The 19230-nt window shown below is 46.4% G+C and overlaps 1 protein-coding gene across 3 annotated transcripts in view; it reads left to right on the top strand.

The window, feature by feature from the left end:
- LOC141073647 (uncharacterized) overlaps positions 1-8346 on the top strand; it is a 98260-nt gene extending 89914 nt beyond the window's left edge. For 2 of the 3 annotated variants that reach the window (XM_073560963.1, XM_073560962.1), the window contains 4 exons: positions 4308-4489; positions 4929-5032; positions 6449-6577; positions 7620-8346. In XM_073560963.1, coding sequence (XP_073417064.1) covers positions 4308-4489; positions 4929-5032; positions 6449-6577; positions 7620-7667 — 463 coding nt within the window. In that variant the 3' untranslated portion in view covers positions 7668-8346. The remainder of the gene's footprint in view (positions 1-4307; positions 4490-4928; positions 5033-6448; positions 6578-7619) is intronic. The other variant, XM_073560965.1, reaches the window with a different exon arrangement.
- The last annotated feature ends 10884 nt before the right edge of the window (positions 8347-19230 follow it).

Genomic DNA, 19230 nt, shown 5'->3' with positions numbered 1-19230 from the left:
TAAATGTAGCCTGAACGGCTTGGGACCAGCTTCACATGGTCCAGGGCAACCAACTCAAGTGGCTGTTTGGTTATTATTGGCTGCAAAGGAGCTCGCAGACTGTTACGGTCCTTTCTGCGCAGGTTGCATTGTCCACACTCCTGGCACCAATTTTCAATGGCTTTCCTCATACCAGCCCAGTAGAATCTCTCCCGGAGCAAGGCTTCCAACTTCTTCCATCCGAAGTGTCCAGCTCCATTATGGTATGCTTTCAAGACCATTGATGCTTCCCTCTTTGGGACTACCACCTGCCAGACCAGCTCATGAGTGCGGGCATTGATACTCCTCCGGCACAGCTTTCCTTCATAGATGAGCAGCCGACCTCTTTCCTTCCACAACTGTTGGGTTTCTTCAGGAGCATCCGACTCTGGGCGTGAGTCAGCTTGTGACAGTAGCTCCTTCACCAGGCGGACTGCGGGGTCGCTATCTTGCATTTCTGCCCAGTCATGATGAGGCAATGGATTTAGGGTGGCATCTTTCAAGCCAGACCGTCTGTTTCTCACTCCTTGGGCACTTTGGACCGCAATTGGCCGGTGGAAGGCAGGTAACTCGATTTCTTCAAGTTCCTCAGGGTCTTCTCCTGCATCTGGCAGATTAGGCATTCTGGACAGTACATCAGCATTGGCGTTCTTATGCCCTGCTCGGTACTTGATGGTGAATTCATAGTTAGACAGCCGAGCCATCCATCGCTGCTCCAGTGCACCTAGTTTTGCAGTTTCCAAGTGAGTCAACGGGTTGATGTCCGTGAAGATGGTAAACTTGGCTGAAGCTAGGTAATGCTTGAATCGTTCAGTCACAGCCCAAACTATGGCAAGGAACTCCAGCTTGAAGGAACTGTAGTTGTCAGGGTTCCTTTCAGTGGGACGAAGCTTCCTGCTGGCGTAGGAGATCACTCTTTCTTTGCCATTCTGTACCTGTGACAGTACTGCTCCCATTCCCACGTTGCTGGCATCAGTATACAACACAAAGAGTTGGTCATAATCTGGGTAGGGCAGAACTTCATCTCCTGTGAGAGCCATCTTCAGTCGAGTGAAGGACCTCTCCAGCTTCTCATTCCATTCGAATGTAGGACTCTGCTTTCTGGCCTTCTTGGGCTGACCCACCAGAAGATTTTGCATAGGAGTGGCTATCTCAGTGAAGCCTTTGATGAATCTTCGGTAGTAGCCTACTAGCCCGAGGAATTGACGTACTTCATGGAGGTTGCTGGGCTTCTGCCAGTCCCGGATGACTTTGACTTTGTCAGGATCCGGTGCCACACCTTCTGCACTCTCTACATGACCGAGGTACTGAACCTTGGGCTTCAGGAGGTGGCATTTGGAAGGCTTCACTTTCAGGCCAAAGTTGGACAAGGCTTCAGACACCTCAGCCAGGTGCTTCAGATGGTCTTCATAAGTCTTGGAGAAAACAATGACATCATCAAGGTACAACAGGACTGTCTCGAAGTTCTTGTGTCCAAGACAGCACTCCATTAGCCGTTGAAATGTCCCTGGGGCGGTGCAGAGCCCGAATGGCATGTAGTTAAACTCACAGAGACCCTTTGGGGTAGTAAACACTGTTTTCTGCTTGTCTGCCTCTGCCACGGGAACCTGCCAATACCCACTAGTGAGATCTAAGGTGGAAAAATAATTAGCAGTTTTAAGTGCGGCTAATGACTCCTCAATTCTGGGTAATGGGTAGGCATCCTTATGTGTAATACTGTTAATCTTTCTGTAATCAACACACATTCTCATGATACCATCTTTCTTTTTCACAAAGACTATTGGAGCTGCCCAGGGGCTACAACTGTCTCTGATCACCCCAGCCTCCTTCATTTCCAGAAACATACTTTTGGCACATTGATATTGTGTTGGGGGTATAGGCCGGTACCTTTCTTTGATGAGTGGATGATCTCCAGTGGGGATATGGTGTTGAATACCTTTTGCCTTCCCAAAGTCTAGGGGGTGTTTACTGAATACCCGCTCATACTCCTGAGTCACTCGGTAAACCCCATTCCTTTGGTATGAAGGGGTGGAGTCATTCCCCACATGCAGATGCTGACACCACTCCTCCAGCTGCTTTACAGAGCCATTGTCCTCCACCTGGTCGGATGAGACCAAGGGCTCTGCTGCCTGTATGGCGTTGTTGCTGACAGTAAGCAGCTTAGCAACTGTGGCATACCGAGGTATTGTGGCCTCCTCCTCCCCACAATTCAAGAGGCGTACAGGTACCCTCCCTTTACGGACATCAACTACCCCTCTGGCTGTCAGGACAGTGGGCCTGCTATCAGAGTACACTGGTTCTACCATTGCCTGGTAATCTTTTCCTCTGAGGCCTATGGCTGCCCGACACCAAATCAACATTTCACATCTGGGGGGTATTGCAATTGGTTATCTATTCACCCAGCGGTGGCATCTGCAAATGATTGTGGCTTACATATGCCAATTATACAAATTTATGATTATTCTGTATGGGCGAATCTTTATGCAGTCCTATATGGACGCTGTGCTTATAACACACATGTGCTTTGTATAGTTTCGTGAGTACCCCGATACATGGACATACCCAACTTGGGCAGTCTTTATGATGCTGTGATCATCATGTTCCATCTTTTTAGCCTCATTCTGTAAAGTCTGTCTGGTGTAAATTTTTATACATGTTTAATAAAATTATGAATATTTTTTGAACTTTATGACTGCAGTTCTTCTTCTTGCTTCACATTCTGGAACGACCTGCCCGTACACTTTTGCAGTGACCTCTTGCCTTCCTCTGCTTCCTCTCGCTCTCTACGGCCGGTTTGCTGTTCCTTGCTCTTCTCTGTGTACCATGGATGGCTGGGCACTCTATTGAATGTTACAGGGTAAATGGGCAGCCCAGGCCTATAGCCCACCCGAGCACCTAGGGGTATACCCCCTGACTGACTATATCCAGGAAATACTCCTGCCTTACTCCCCAACTATCATCTCCTACAGTTAACTATATCTAGGGCGACTAGACTAAAGGACTCAGTGCCCCCATCTGGTGGCCAAACTATATATATATATATATACGCCTTATCATGTCTGTCTGTAACCGAAATCGCGCTGCGTTGATTGGTCGCGGCCGCCAGGCCGCAACCAATCAGCAACAGGTGCAGTGCGCTCCCGACGGTTGCTGCGGGTCATCTCCGGGCGCACGGGCGTCAGCGGCGACGCAGCCAGAGATGCCCGGCACTAGCCGGTCCCCAGGGTCCGGAGGAGAAGAGACTCCTTTGGACCCTCGGTACCATAAACGTGTAAAAAATAGAATTATAAAAAATAGTGATCTACTCACCTTCCGACGGCCCCGGAATCTGTCCCTCCTCTCCACGCTGCCGGCATCTTCCATTCCCAGTACTGCTTTGCGCAAAATACCGCAAATGACGTCGTGAGAGGACGTCAGCAGCGGTCTTTGGCGCAAAGCAGTACTGGGAACAGAAGATGCCGGCAGCGTGGAGAGGAGGGACAGATTCTGGGGGCCGTCGGATGGTAAGTATATCACATTTTTTATTTTAATCTGCCGCTGGCCATATTCTGGAGTACCCGATGCTTTAGAATCGGGCCAGCAGCTAGTTAACTATACTTTCCCTATAATATACACTGTGCAACAGAAAGATACATAACATACTTATACATATATACACAGCAGCATACATAGATATATAAGGGGTTAGGGGTATAGCATAGTCCTTGTAACCCCTACACCAGTGCAAGCCTATGGGTCCAAGGCAAACACTGCAATGCCATCAGTGCCAAAGATAGGAGAATCTTTGTAATTTATTTATCCATCCAGGAAAAACACAGATGACACAGTGCTGACTCAAAGACCAAATACTGATCACACACCAATCCAAAACACTGATGACACAGGGACCAAATACTGATCACACACCAATCCAAAACACTGATAACACAGTAATCACACAGGAACCAATGATGACACAGGGACCAAATACTGATAAAACACTGATCCTAAACACTGGTAACACAGTAATCACACAGGAACCAATGATGACACAGGGACCAAATACTGATAAAACACTGATCCAAAACACTGGTAACACAGGGACCCATGACAGATGATACGGATCTAAAACACTGATGACACAGTGATTACAGGGACCAATCACTGATGACACAGGGACCTTTATTTTGTGTATGTGAAAGAGTGACATCTGAATGAGGCCTTATTCTGTAATCCCTAATCAATAATGTTAATGAGTTAACAATTTTAACAAAACTTTTAGCAACTCTATTTTCTTATTTTTTTCTAAGCGCTATGAAGAGCTATAATAAATATATACTAAACCATATACCTGACATGTATGCAGAGGAACAGATTATATGGTGTTTGAATGGAGTTGCTGATCTGCTAATGTCTGAATTTCGTCCACAAGAGCTGACACCAAGTGAACTACAGGCTAAGGCACTAGAAGTCCTAAAAAATAAAGTTCAAGGTACGTTGCACCAGTAATATTTAAATAATATTACTGTTTTCCAAAAAACACAATTAAAGTGTTTTAGTTAAATTCTTAATTATATAAATTTATGTAAAAAAAAATTTAAAATGGCGTTGTCAGGCTCCCGAGTGCCAAATCTACTTAGCCTCTGATTACACTCTGTATTTAACACCATCTTAGAAGCAAGACCGCTAAATTCACAGCATTTATGACACTATCGGTGCCCACTGGATTTTTGTCACGGTCTCTGGCATTTTATTAGCACAAGCTAAACATTCAACATTATTTGTTCTGGCCCAAATGATGGAGTCACTTATTGAGGCGCCAAAGCATTAATTGTGCAGCATAATGGGAGGACATGTTCAGCCCTCCAAGATTTGTGGAGGAGGGAATATGCGATCAATCTAAGTTGAATCTAACTACTGACCTCCTGTAGGATTTGTGACCAATTTTTTGGTGAAGTTTGTTCTTAATGAGAAGAATTTGAAGGCAACCCATCAGGCTCTACAAGACCAACTCGCAAACAAAGAAACCTTATATGTAAGTAACTGCATTTAAAGTGTTAAAAACAGATGTAATAATCATGTTGGATATAATCCCAATGTTCATTACAATGATGATAATTATTTGCGGCTCTGATGCAAAACTTTTTATAAACTTTGGTCTCTAATTGTCTCATCCTGAGTTTGTTTATAAGGGTTTTATATGAAATTCCACCCTAGATCATGTTGTGTTCATATATTAATCAAACATAAGATAAATGATTTAATTCTATAGCGCCGTCTGTTTGGATAACTATTCAAAAATATTTAAAAAAAAAAAAAAAAAAATTTACCTAACACATAAATAGGAAGTGTCAGCCAAAAGATTTTAGTTGAGATGTTCGGAATAGAGAATATCAGTATTTTACATCCTTCTCGTTGGGGCAAATATTAGCTTTGTTGTTTTAATTTTTTTCTCACCTTTCTGACATGAACGTTTAAAAATCGTTTTATTTATATTCAGAAAAAAAAGCAAATGATTTGTCATCTGTCTTGTGGCATCCGTTTTAATACATCAGCAGTTAATAAATTTACAAGACCAAAAACAGTTTCTCATGTTAATGAATTGCAATGTATCCTTAAAAATCGGATGCTGCACTGTTGATCCATATGGGATTCAGTATTTTTTTTGTTTTAAACACTCAAACACTTTGAATAGGCGAGTTTCATCCAAAATGCAGAAGAGACCAGCGTGTGCTGTGATTTTTTTTTTTACGTGTCTAGTCTGTGTCACAAAACATATCTTAAGCCCAACAAAATTAACACTGGTCCGAGTGCTGTTGGTGTGAGGTCCGTTTTTTTTCACAGACAGCACTCGGATTGAAAATACTGTAAGCTAGTGTGAGTGTAGAGTATGAGCCATAATTTACTTTTATTTTTCAATAAGTATAGGTGAATGAGGGTTTATTTATTGCGCGACCAGTTATAGTTTTGAGTGAGATCATTCACATTATTATATAATGTACTAAAAATAGTAAACAAAGAATTGCCGTATTTTTCAGATCATAAGACAAATTTTTTTTCCCCAAAAATGTGTGTGAGGGGGGGAATGGGACTTTTAATCTGAATTGTCGCTGCTGCAAAAAGCATCTAGCCGCGCCGGAGGCCGGATTGGGGGCCCAGGCTGGTAGGACGGGGTGTTCAGCGGTGTAGGGGCTCCGCTAACATTTAGTCAAAGCCCGAAACCCTCACTTTCCACCCTTTTCAATGTGGTGGACTCTGGGAAAATGGGCACCTCCTGCAGGGTATGCACAGATTGAGATCTTGACTTCAAAGATCTCAATTAAGCATGCATCGGCTCCTGTGGCAATCTTCCCAGAGTCCACCACATTAAAAAGTATGGAAGATGCGGGGCTCTGGGCTTTCACAAAATGTCAGCAGAGCACCTTTACCTCCGAGTATCCTGTCTTACCAGCTTGGGGCTCGCAACATCGCACCACTCCTGCCGCTGATCACCACATCCTACCTGCCTGGGGTCTGCAACATCTTCCTGCAGTGGCGACCCTGCCACCTGAGACCCCACTCCATCATTTCCACCCCCCAGGTAAGGTACAGTAAAAGCAGATTTTATAAAAAAAAAAAAATGTTTTCCTATTTTCCTCCCCAAAATTTGGGGTGCGTCTTATAAACCGGTGCATCTTATAATCCGCAAAATATGTTAAAATGTGGGGTGATGGGGGAAAAACATAATTTTTCGTCCTTCACTGTACAGTAAAAATGACCTGGTATCGTCAGTTGCATTTTGCGGGTATGCACCTTTACTATGCTACCCAATGTATGTCATTTTTTGTTTTCAGCTTTTAAATAATTCATACATTTAAAAACAACAATTTGGTACTCAGAACTTTTTTGCATTTTTCCTTCAATGGAGTTGTGTGAGAGTGTGTTTTGCAGGTCGAGCTGTAATTTTTATTGATACCATTTACCACAGTACCAAGGGATACATACAACATTTTCGATCATTCTTTATTCCAAAATTTTTGTTTTTCGCCTAATACATTGTGAGAGAAAATGTTTTATACTCTAAAAAATCATTGAACTTTTATGGATGTGGTGATACAAAAATGCATATTTACGGTATTTATTTGTTTACTTTAATTTTGGAACAGGTAAACGGAGGTAATTTGGTCTTTTTTAAGAAATTGTAATCATATTTTACATATTTCTTTACATATTATTTTAGTCCTCATAGAGTATTGAAGAATTGTGGTATTTTGACAAATTAACAACTTCAGAACTCTCCTGGCTGCCAAGAAAGGACCTGCTCCATATACCTGCATCTGACATATGAGACATGCATATATCTCATTTCTGGAACAGGTTATCCATATTTTGCAGGACAGGACATGTTACATGGCTTCTTGTAGTCCCTCATTTCTTCATGGGACAGGAGGGATTTTTATAGGTATTCCCCAAACAAATCACATCTTACTTGCTGGCGCATTTCCTATTTGGGCGCTGCTTGTAGGAAGGTAGTCCTTCATGCCATGGTACTCAAAACCCATTACCTACTTTTATAATTTGCTGTGCTTATTGAGTTTTCTTTTTGTACAGTGAACTTATATAGTGTTTTTCTCTATTTTCAGGGTCTTCTGGAAGATCTTACAAAGATTATCACTAATGACCATCACTAATTGTACAGAGGCATAATATTATATACTATGGCAGACAGAGACAGAAGAGGCCCCTGTACAAGAACAATATATGGGTCCTTTGCAGCCCAATAGCACATCATAAGGCACAATTCTACCTGCTTTGGAGCTGGAAATCGTCCCCCTTTGCTCTTGGGCCTCTGTATGCCTTCACAGATTGCACCAATTGTACATCCGCCCCTGATACCATACCTGAAGTTACAAAAGGGAATTCCTTTTACTAGAGCTGTGCAATTCGACTTGCGCTGCCTTGGTTCAGTATCCAGTCCGGTCCTCCATGGCAGCTGGTCTTTGCTTCTGCGCCCAGCATTCTGAGCACGGCATACTGGGCGCCTCTGGCTTTTATTTGGCCTCACAACGTCATGATGTCATGTGTGTCTTAATCACTATGCCCTGTAATGTCATAATGTGCAAAGCACCATGACGTCATAACATTGCGCAGTCTAGTAAGTGCAAGAGACAGCCAGGATGGTAGGCATAGAAGATAAGACTGGCTGCCACAGAGACCTGGACTGGATGCTGGACCATGGCAGCGGGATTTGCATTTCGACTTGAATCTCCTTTTCCTGACTGTTTACATTTAATGTTTACATGTATAAATATGAACAGCCATAGTTATTGCCCATGTGAATAAATGCACTATACATGACAAGCTAAGAAAGATCTGGTCGTTTAATTAATCCTTACTCAATAACACCTCCTTCCCATATGTAAATAAAACACATGACTGTTTGCAGCTTGGGTAAAATGGCCACAGCAGCCTTTTATTAAATTATAATATAACAAAACCACAGCATTGGCGATCTCATGACAATTAACATTTTTTACTACCGTATTTTTCAGACTATAGACGCACTTTTTCTCAAAAAAATTAGGGAGGAAAATGGGAGGGGTGTCTTATAGTCCGAGTGCAGGCTTACCGGGGGGGTTGCGGCAGTGGTGTAGCATAGTGATGAGCGAGTATACTCGTTGCTCAGGTTTCCCCTGAGCATGCTTGGGTGGCCTCCAAGTATTTTAGCGTGCTCTGAGATTTAGTTTCTGTCGCTGTAGCTGCATGATTTGCGGCTGCTAGACAACTTGAATACATGTGAGGAATGCCTGTTTGTTAGGGAATTCCCACATGTATTCAGGATGTCCAGCAGCCAAAAATCATGTAGCTACAGCGACAGAAACTAAATCTCCGAGCATGCCAAAATACTCGGAGATCACCCAAGCATGCTCAGGAAAACCCGAGCAACAAATATACTCGCTCATCACTAGTGTAGCAGCATCCCTTCCTCAGGGAACCAACGGTGACAGAATTGTGGCGATGCTGAAGCTCGGAGTTGATGGTGAGCAGTGCAGAGTGCATCATTGATTTCCCTGCGGCCATCTCACTGAAGCTGTGGGCCGCCAGAGGCGGCGCGTACGCGAATTGAGATCTCAGCTGGGTCTCTCGCGCTCCATTTTCCTGAGGCTGTGGGCTTCAGGAAAATGGCCACCAGAGACCGTCCATGCGCAGATTGAGATCTCGGCGGCCTACGGCTTCAGAAAAGTAGGCTCCAAAGGCCACGCGTGCGCAGATTGAGATCCTGCGATCCTCGGCTTCAGGAAAATAGCCTCCGAGAAACCACTGATGCACTCGGATCTGATCAACGTCAACATAGAGCTTTAGCATCTCCAGATTTCTGCCGCCGGCATCCAGAGGAAGGGACCCTGCTCCATGCAATTCACTCTGCTCTGCATCACCGCCGACACCAGACCCGCAGCATCCCACTGCTGGGATACCCCAGGACTGCAGCATTGCCCCACTTCTGCCGCCGCCGTCTTCATGAGGAAGGGACCATGCCTCCTGTGACCCCGCTCTACCACTGCTGACCCTCAGGTAAGACACCTTAAAATCAGACAATAAGACAGACCCGCATCTTATAAAAATTTTTTTTGCTATTTTCCACCTCGAAATTTGAGGTGTGTTTTATTGTCCGATGTGTCCTATAGTCCACAAAATACGGCACCTAAAGGCTAAAAGGCCCAGGCCAGATGCAAACCCTACGTCCTAGAGAACTTTCTCTGGCCACACCACACCAGCCCAGGGAGTAAGATATTAACACCACACGGTTAATACCCCTAACCATGCAGGACCTACGCCATCCAGTTATACTGGGATGTAACCAAAGTCACTATCCCCCAACAGTGGCCTTTATGCAAAAGGACACAACACTTAACAAGTCTCTGACCCAAACTTATCCCCTGCCACAGACCCAATCGTGTGATGGCCCAGGAGGTCCCTTCCAACTCTACGATTCTATGATTCTATATATTACAAGGGCCGGTCCCTCTACACCTCAGAAGCCTGTTCGATGCTGTGCCAGAATCCCAATACCCATACATCCATGCCAAGTGCATTAAGATGAACACAATCAAGCCTCAAATACTCTCTTGACAATTTCTCTGAGTCTCTGTGCAGCACCACAATCCCGCCAATCCTGGCCACCAAACAAGCCACAACCTTATGCACCTTAATCCTTGACTTTATTAGACTTTACACCATCCTCATATACCTCCAAGTAGTCCGCGATACAATGTCAGCCAAACTATTGATTCCCGGATAGGATGACCGCAGCCCCAACAAATCAAACTTTTATGTCTTGTATTAATTCCCTGAAGGATCTGACACCAATGTAATTCCATCCAATGTGCAACACCAACACAACTCATGTACGGTCCCCTTGAGAGTAATATGAAAAAAAAACAGCGACACCCTACTCCATGTCATACCACGGTTTCCCAGCCATTTGATCGATGTCGTACCCTATCTTGCACAGACTGCCAACCATCAGGGCGCACGTCCTCTTGTGATGCCACCTCTAACCCAGAAAAAAAATATACAAGTGTCTGCAGGATCCAAACCAGGCATGGTCCTATAGTGAAAGACAACTGGGTTAATACACCACATGTAGTAATGAAATACAAACCAAACCAGTCTCTTAACTTGTAACATATGAGGGCGAACATACAATGTGCCAAACCAACTCCTCACCCAAACCCCAGCATGATGCTTCTGTTGCTGCCCCAATGTGAAAAGAATGCGATACATATTCATCAAGGTACTTGCACATGTGTCAAAAACTTTCAAAATACTGCAAGAAACTGACATTGAAATAATGTCGAACCATCCACATGTCTCAATAAAGAACCACCTCTATCGCTCAAGAAATCCTTAACCGTTTTACCTGGGCCTTGCAACCTCATACAGGCCTACCAGCATACCCCAGCCAACTTGATATATCTTCGAACGCCTGAAAACGTTCCACTCTATCCTCCATCCCAGTTGTCTCACCTACCTGCAGACCCCCTTTGTGCCTGCTTAGAGGAAATAACCAGTTAATTTGAAAATCCCCATAAAAACGCTAATGCAAAAGCTGCCGAGAACCGTAACACTGCATAATATGAAATAACTCATTCTTCAACAATACAGTAGCCTGTCCAACGAACAGAAGGAAACCGGTCTCCTCCTATAATGACTGTGTCCTTCTACGAAAAAAAAACTCTCAACGCTTGTCCAACCAAACATCGTTCATTACTTCCTCCGACCCCTGCAACTTAAACAAAATTGCTACAGCCTACAGACGCTGCGTCACTGTCAACATTAATCTACCCCCAACAAAATTGTGACCAACCTATAGGAGGAACCAACTCTCGCACTCACACCTAAAACTTCCCACATTTCTCTGTACCGTCACCACGTAGCTCTGCACATTGATTGTTTATTTAAATAAAAACTACCCTGTTACCAGACTTCATAACCAGCCAGGACATTCTGCACCCACATTGCATGCCCACGGAACCAGACTTCAAAACCTAACGAACTGCAAACAGAACAACCCGCAGCTATCTCATTGGCACGTGTCTAGCTATAATGAACAAGATCTTCTCTACTCCCCGCTTATCTCCTCTTCCCACAATCGCATACAAGGTTTTTCCCACGCATCACCCCTACTCTGGAACTCTCTACCACAACATATCAGAATCTCGCCTACCGTGGAAACCTTCAAAAAGAACCTGAAGACCCACCTCTTCCGACAAGCCTACATCCTGCAGTAACCACCGATCGACCAAACAACTGCATAACCAGCTCTACCCTCGCCTACTGTATGCTCACCCATCCCTTGTAGATTGTGAGCCCTTGTGGGCAGGGTCCTCTCTCCTCCTGTACCAGTCATGAATTGTATTGTTTAAGATTAGTGTACTTGTTTTTATTATGCATACCGCTTTTAACATGTAAAGCACCATGGAATAAATGGCACTATAATAATAATAATAATAATAATGCACACATTCCATTACAAACACCGCAATACCAGATGACGCAAAAAAGCTACTACCAGGAGTTATTTTTCCTTAAGAAAATGTATTACATACAGACAAGTTGAACCACAGACAAGTTATTACCATGAAGACAAACCTTCCTATTTCTGAATTCCAAACCCCAATGTTCAAACACCATTATAATTGGAAAATATCCAAAAAACACCAATCCTCACCAAAACCATATTGCACTAACATACAAGCCATCAGCCGGCGCACCAATGTCCTTTGAAAATGCCCCAAGACCAACTGATCCCACAACATCGGTATATAGTTACAAGACACCATTAGACACAACTTTTTCCATCCACAATGAACGTCCGTTAAATTTCTTCATAAACAATTCCAAACTGCCAAATTGGCCCTATCCTCCCGCTTGGTCATCACAAAGTGCGCCGGAGATTTTATTCTTGCCGTGACAGCTGCCAAACGCCAAGAAAAACAATATGACCCATAGGCATAATACAACATGCACAATTGAGCTTAATAATGATTGTACCCTCTCAAGTGAACCTTCTTAGTCTGCCTAAGCACAGCCACTGCCCACTTTAAATCCGCTAAGTTTTTCATCGAAAGTTTGCATTCCATCGTCACCGAATCAATCTCAATAACCAGAAGAACACATAACCATAGCTGGGCTTTCAGTCTTATCTGAGGACAAAGGAATCCCAAATGCTGAGGCTACTTTCTTCAAAATAAGCAACCAGATTGATCAGTCCACCTAACCAGAAGAGCCTACACAGAAAAAATCATCCCAGTAATTAATTATAAGGGAATGCGAGAAACATCCTGCACCCACTCACCAAATAAACTAAAGGCCTTAAAATATGAACAAGAGATAGGGGGACCCATTGGTAAACTGTAAGGAGGTGAAGTACAAGAGCAGCTGGGGGAGGGCTGCCTCCTCTGCTCCATGCACAGAACCATTGGAGGGGCTGAGCATGGAGAGGAGAGCAGAGAGCGGGAAATCTGCACGGGCTTTCTCTCAGTGCAACCTGGGGAGCTGAAGGGGGAGGACGCTGACAGACTGCAGAAGAGACAGAGCTCCCAGTCACAGAGGAAGTCCGGGGTATCGTGCATAGGGACAGCTGAACCTGAGTATGTGAAACTGTGTACTGTGGAGACCGTGGAGCTGCGCCCTGACCCCGTGGACAGATTGAAACCTGCAAAGAAGCAGAGACCGTAGCCCGTGACTACGAACAGTTAAAGTCTGCTGAGACATATGAGGTGCCTCCTGATCCCAGTGTGAGGTCTGTGCTCAGAGCAAAGGCTGTATGCTGTGACTAGAGACTTCCTTGTGAACCTCCTTAGAGAGACTGTGATAAGTGGCAAGACGCTTCCTTGCAGACAGGCTGCATTTAGTAGCGGAGCTGAGACCTTTATAGAGGGACTGAGCCACGTACAAGGGGCTGTGATTCGTGTGTTAATGTAGAGCCCCTGATGCTGGTGCGAGAACACCGCTGCCAAAGCAGAGAGAAGGACTTGGAGCAAAAGGGGCATATCATCAGCCTCAGACCCCTTTGGCTCCTGCGTTAACCCCTTATACTCCAGCTGGACTATATCCGGGACCCCAGAGACAGAGGACATCAAGCACCGCTGGTACCTCGGTGCCAACGTTGGACAAGAGTGATCCCCTCCAATCAAGACCCCCGGGACTGATAAGTTTGTCTCATAGGAGAATACCTTTTCTACTGATTGAACCTCATATATGTCTCTCTGCTGTTGATATAATCTGTTATATCTCATTCTCTATTATACTGTATGTTTTACCAGTATTATCCCCTGTAAATAAACCTCCCATTTTACTGTTGGTCTGCATGTTCCTTGGTGACATACATCTCTCCTAAACGTTATTACAAAACCACACCACAATCAACATAAAATTCACCATCCCACATGCAATACAACAAGTGAAAAACTGTCAGTGTTAGCGTGGGTGGTCAGGAGCCGGATATCAGGATCCTGACAGCGCCGGCGTACAGCCTCCGCTGAGCAGGGACTCACCCGCACTGTAGGGACCCCTGAGGACAGGAACAGCCAGAAAGTATAGATGCACAGGACCTGAACGCTGAAGGTTAACAAGCTGGCACAGGACCTACGGTCATGTGACTGCAAGGGGGCGGGGCTTAGCATCCAGCTTTCAGAGAAGATAGAAAACTCAGAGTCGGGCAAAACGGAGTTCATACACAGTACGGGCAAACGAGGTACAGGAGGGATAAACAGACGGGAGGTCAGACAAAGCCAAAGGTCATACACAAGAGGGCGGTGCGGTACCAAAGGGACGAGCAGAGAATAGTCGAGTCACAAGCAGAGACTCATACATGAGAGAGCGGTGCGGTGCAAGAGGGGCAGGCAGAACTCGTAACAGGGACAGAACCGGATCACAACCAAACAAGCAACAAGTTATCAGGCACAAGGCACACGTACACAAGAGGTCAACTAACTCAGCCGAGGGCAGGAGTATAACTGACACCGGACCTAGGTCCAGTGAGCATTAAATAGCCACCCTCTGCAAGAGAGAGGCAGAACAATTAACCCCCAGTCTGACCAGGACGAATCAAAGCGAAACCCCGTCCTGGATCATGACACCGGAATCTCCAGGAGTGAACCCTCTGGGCCGTGGCACCGAGGGGCCCCGGGCGAGCTGCCAGCTGGAACCGACCCCTATATAGGGACCATTAGGAGCAGGCCCAGGGGTTCAAGTACCACGGTAGCTGGTACTGAGAGGGGCGGCTCAGGATGGACTGGAGTAGGACTGTGGGACTGAAGTGTACTTTAGATGACAGAACAAAGCTGGAATACAGGAGACAGGAATGGAGTAAGACAGTAGACTGGAACGTGGAGGGATGGCTAGAGCAGGAACACAGGAGACAGGATTAGAGGAGGATGGAAGGACTGGAGCAGGAAGGAACAGGAACACCGGAGGCAGGACTGGAGTAGGACGGCAGGACTGGAGCAGGATGGAACAGGAACACCGGAGGCAGGACTGGAGTAGGACGGCAGGACTGGAGCAGGATGGAACAGGAACACCGCAGGCAGGACTGGAGTAGGACGGCAGGACTGGAGCAGGATGAAACAGGAACACGGTAGGCAGGATTGGAGTAGGCTGGAACAGGAACAGGGCAGGAGACGGAGGAAACAGGAACACTGGAGCAGGACTGAGAATACTGCTGGGAACACGGAAGACAGGCTGCGAGGCTGCTGCAGGAAACACCGAGGACGGCACCGAGAGGCTGCAGAGAGCACAGGAGGAAGCAGGGCCCAGTGTGCAAGGTAACACAACGATCAGGCGCCTCCCTCAGGGGGAAGCGGCCTGATATGGCCCCGTCTGGTCTGCCATTGGTCCGAAGGTGCTTCCGGGTCAGGGCACAGCCGGAGCACAAGAAGCAGAAGGGAGGCGCGGCCGCGGCCTATGGCGCATGCGCATTGCATGCAGAGATGGCGTCGGCCGCAAGCCTGTCAGAGGTGACCGCTGTGGCTGTCGGGTGGCGAGAGGCTGCGGCGTGGGATCGGAGGCCGGGTGAATATGCAGAGCCGGGTGAGAATGTCGGAGCGGTGTAACAGTCAAAGTCGACTGGAAGCAAACAAAAAGCTGCTTTGATGCCTGACTTTTCAATTAAAGTCCTACACATTTAATCTCACTAAATTCACCCCTTTATCAAATGACACATATGATAAGAAGGACATTTTCATATCAATGTTGTCGTAAACGACGCACCAGATTGATAAGACAAATTATGAATAAGCCTAAACTTATTAGCTTCACGTTTTCGGACCATGTCAAATGGAGACACCCTCAAAACTAGCCATGACGAGTCTGAAAATTGAACCCACGATACGCCCAAGTTCCATGTCCTTCTGATTTCAAATTTCCTGGTCTAAAAAACTGAAGCCTGCAGATCAAACAAAATTCTAAAAACCTTCTGAAAAACACAGACTGAATTTGAAGCACTGCTTCTAAATTCAGGTATCTACTTAAAAAAGGGGGGCATCACCACGATCTTCACCGGAGTCCTCCCTTTTTCCAACACCCCACCAGACTTTCCTGTTGCTCGCTTAAAACTCTTTGACAGGCTGTGACTTCCCCCCACAACTGGAATATTCATGCTTGAACTTACCCAAAGCCCCAAATTTGCACTCACCTCGTTATACTGCCAGCAAAAAACCTCTTCTTTGGAGTGTCAAGGATCTGCCTGCTGGGCTAGAAACACCGGCACCCTCCCGAAATGGCTGTGAGGCAGAAGCCGCCATCAGGCGCATTCACAAGGATACAGTTGTGCTCAAAAATTTGCATACCTACTGTGTTTTCTCTTTTTAAATCATAATGACATCCCAAAATATCCAAATGACCCTGATCAAAAATTCACATACACCATTTCTTTTCCAAACAAATTTTATAACCAAAACAAAGCATATGTAAAAGCAAGAGTAGCATAAAAGGCAAGCCCGGACGCCTGCCCCAAAGGGGCTACAGGGAGGGCGCACATGACTAAGGAGGGATGCTAGGCCTGAGGGTTAGTGAAGGGTTAAGGTGTAGTGCTTTTGTGTTTGTGGGGAAGGTGTGGGTTGGAGCTATGGGGCTTATGGTGCAATGTGAGTTGGCAGGGAGTGGTCAGTTGTGGGATGGATATATAGGGCAGAACTGTGGGGGGATGGTCATTCCTTACCTTGCAGACGTCCGGAATCATCAGCCTCTCACATCTGGGACTTCAGCTTGAATCTTTGGATCCAGAAGATGGAATACCTCGTGGCACAGATGAAGAGGATGATGGAGCAGCGCGGCCAGCAGTGGATGAAGGAACAGCTGCAGCGATGGTCTGGTGATGGCGACGGCGGAGAAGATGGGACCCCTCTGCCTCCGAAGCGGCAGCGACGATCACGGCCTCCTGAGCACCTCAGCCCGGAGTTAAGTTTGCAGCGGTGGATGAGCCCCATTAGCAGACCTGTTGCAGAAGACATCGCGGGGCCGGTGCCAGAAGTCGAGAAGCAGGCAGCAAGACAGCGGGGCGGTTAGTGACGTGGCCGGCCTCCCCTCCATTTCGGATCGCGGCACACAGTGGTGACGCGCACGTCGCGGCCACGTTACCCGGCATGGCCACCTGACCCGGCGCGGTCATCGGCATCGGTGGACGGCGGTGACGTGACGCGGCAAGGAGCCAGGTGGCGAGGTGGTGTGTGACGTCACCGGCCTCATTTCCTTTCTCGCGGCGCTGGGGGGAAGCGGGCGGTGGCACGGTCATGTGGCCACCCTTCAGCAGCCAAGGGCCACAGGTCATGTGGTCCGGCGTCGCGTTCCCCCGGCGTTGGGTGCCAGATTCAGGAGGTGTTGCCTGCGGCTGGAGCGCCAACCTCCCCCCCCCTGTTTGAGGCTCCGAGCCGGTGACTTTTTGCCAAGCGTTCCCGGAAGGACAGTCGGTCTGGGCGCTGGCGCTGCGGCCCAGGAGGGCTGCAGTCGGCGTAGATCCATGAAGAAGATCGCAGTGCTCGACGCGGAGGACACGTGACGGCTGTTCCGTGGGGTTCCGTGGAGTCAGCCTAGTAAGTAAGGCTCACTTAAACCTTTATTAATGTCTAGATTATATTGGTTGGGAAGGGTGTTGCTACGTATGGTTTCGCACTAGGGTAGTAGTTGGTTTGTCACGGGGTTTTGGAACGATGCACGGCTGGTCCATGTGGCCAGCGTTCGAATCTGTGAGGGAATGGTTGCTTTTGGTCCTGGAGGCCGTTTTGTGCACTTCATGAGTGTTGGGTGGTTTTTATTTTCATGCTAGTTTGTTTTCATGATAGTGGGTATATCTATAGTAAGTAAGGCTCACTAAGGCACACTTAAACCTTTATTATGTCTAGATTATATTCGTTGGGAAGGGTGTTGCTACTTATGGTTTCGCACTAGGGTGGTAGTTGGTTTGTCACGGGGGTTCGTAACTATGCACGGCTGGTCCATGTGGCCAGCGTTCGAATCTGCAAGGGAATGGTTGCTTTGTGGTCCAGGAGGCCGTTTTGTGCACTTCATGAGTGTTGGGTGGTTTTTATTTTCATGCTAGTTTGTTTTCATGATAGTGGGTATATCTATAGGTGACGACATCATTTTATTTTGGTTGGTATAATTGTGCTTGCATTCTCTGGGTTTTTGTGTATGACTGGTGGTGATTCCATGGCGTTTGTGAGTAATTCAGGTGGTGATACGGATATTGGCAGAGCTGTGGTGGATAGCCATATCCATGCCGGTTTTATGGTTTATTGTTAAGGGGTCTTTTGGCTGGAGGATTATCGCCGCGCCTAGTATTTGATAAGGGTTTGATGGTAGTTCACTGATGTGGTGAGCAGTTTTATCGCCGCGCCTAGTATTTGATAAGGGTTTGATGGTAGTTCACTGATGTGGTGAGCAGTTTTATCACCACGCATCGCCGCACCTAGTATTTGATAAGGGTTTGATGGTTGTTCACTGATGTGGTGAGCAGTTTTATCGACGCGCCTAGTATTTGATAAGGGTTTGATGGTAGTTCACTGATGTGGTGAGCAGTTTTATCGCCGCGCCTCGTATTTGATAAGGGTTGGACGGCAGTTCACTGACGTGGTGAGCAGTTTGGGGAGTGCATCGGGCGGCTTAATCTTTCACGTTACAGTGGGGTGTGTGCTATTGCTGGTCAGAGGTGAGGGGGTAGGTGGTCGAGTTTTCATTACGGTGTGTTTTATTTATATGCCTCGGTCCGGGTTCGGTTCTCCAATAGGGGCTTTGAGTGTACTAAGGGTTTTCATGTTCACTAGGGGCATTATGGTTTGTTGCGGCAGACTTTCAGGAGAGGTCGAGATGTTTGGGACGGCAGATCTTTTGGGAACATGCCTTTCTGGCAGCAATGGATGACATTTCCCCCGGGGGGCTTGGAGTTGACCTTTTACCGGATTTGTTTTCCTGGTTAATTTCTGGGGGTACGTAGATATGGCGTGGAGCTGGGGTTTTATGGTTGGTCAATGTCTGGTTGTTGAGGTCCGTGGTTTGATTTCTGTGTGGTAGTCGGGGATTATCTGGTATTAGGGATGGTGCAGTGCTTATTTTCTGTTCATGATCCAACCTGGGACTACTACGGATTATCTGGTATTAGGGAAGGTGGTGTGCTTATTTTCTGTTCATGGTCCAACCCTTGACTACTTAGGGTTTCTTCATGCTCAGGGCGTAGTTGCGGTTATCATGTGTTTG

Source organism: Dendrobates tinctorius, unplaced genomic scaffold, assembly GCF_039654945.1.
Source record: "Dendrobates tinctorius isolate UK_male_01 unplaced genomic scaffold, ASM3965494v1 ptg000309l, whole genome shotgun sequence".
NCBI lineage: Eukaryota > Metazoa > Chordata > Amphibia > Anura > Dendrobatidae > Dendrobates > Dendrobates tinctorius.
Note: the sequence above shows the minus strand (reverse complement) of the source record. Positions and strands in the feature narration are given on the sequence as shown.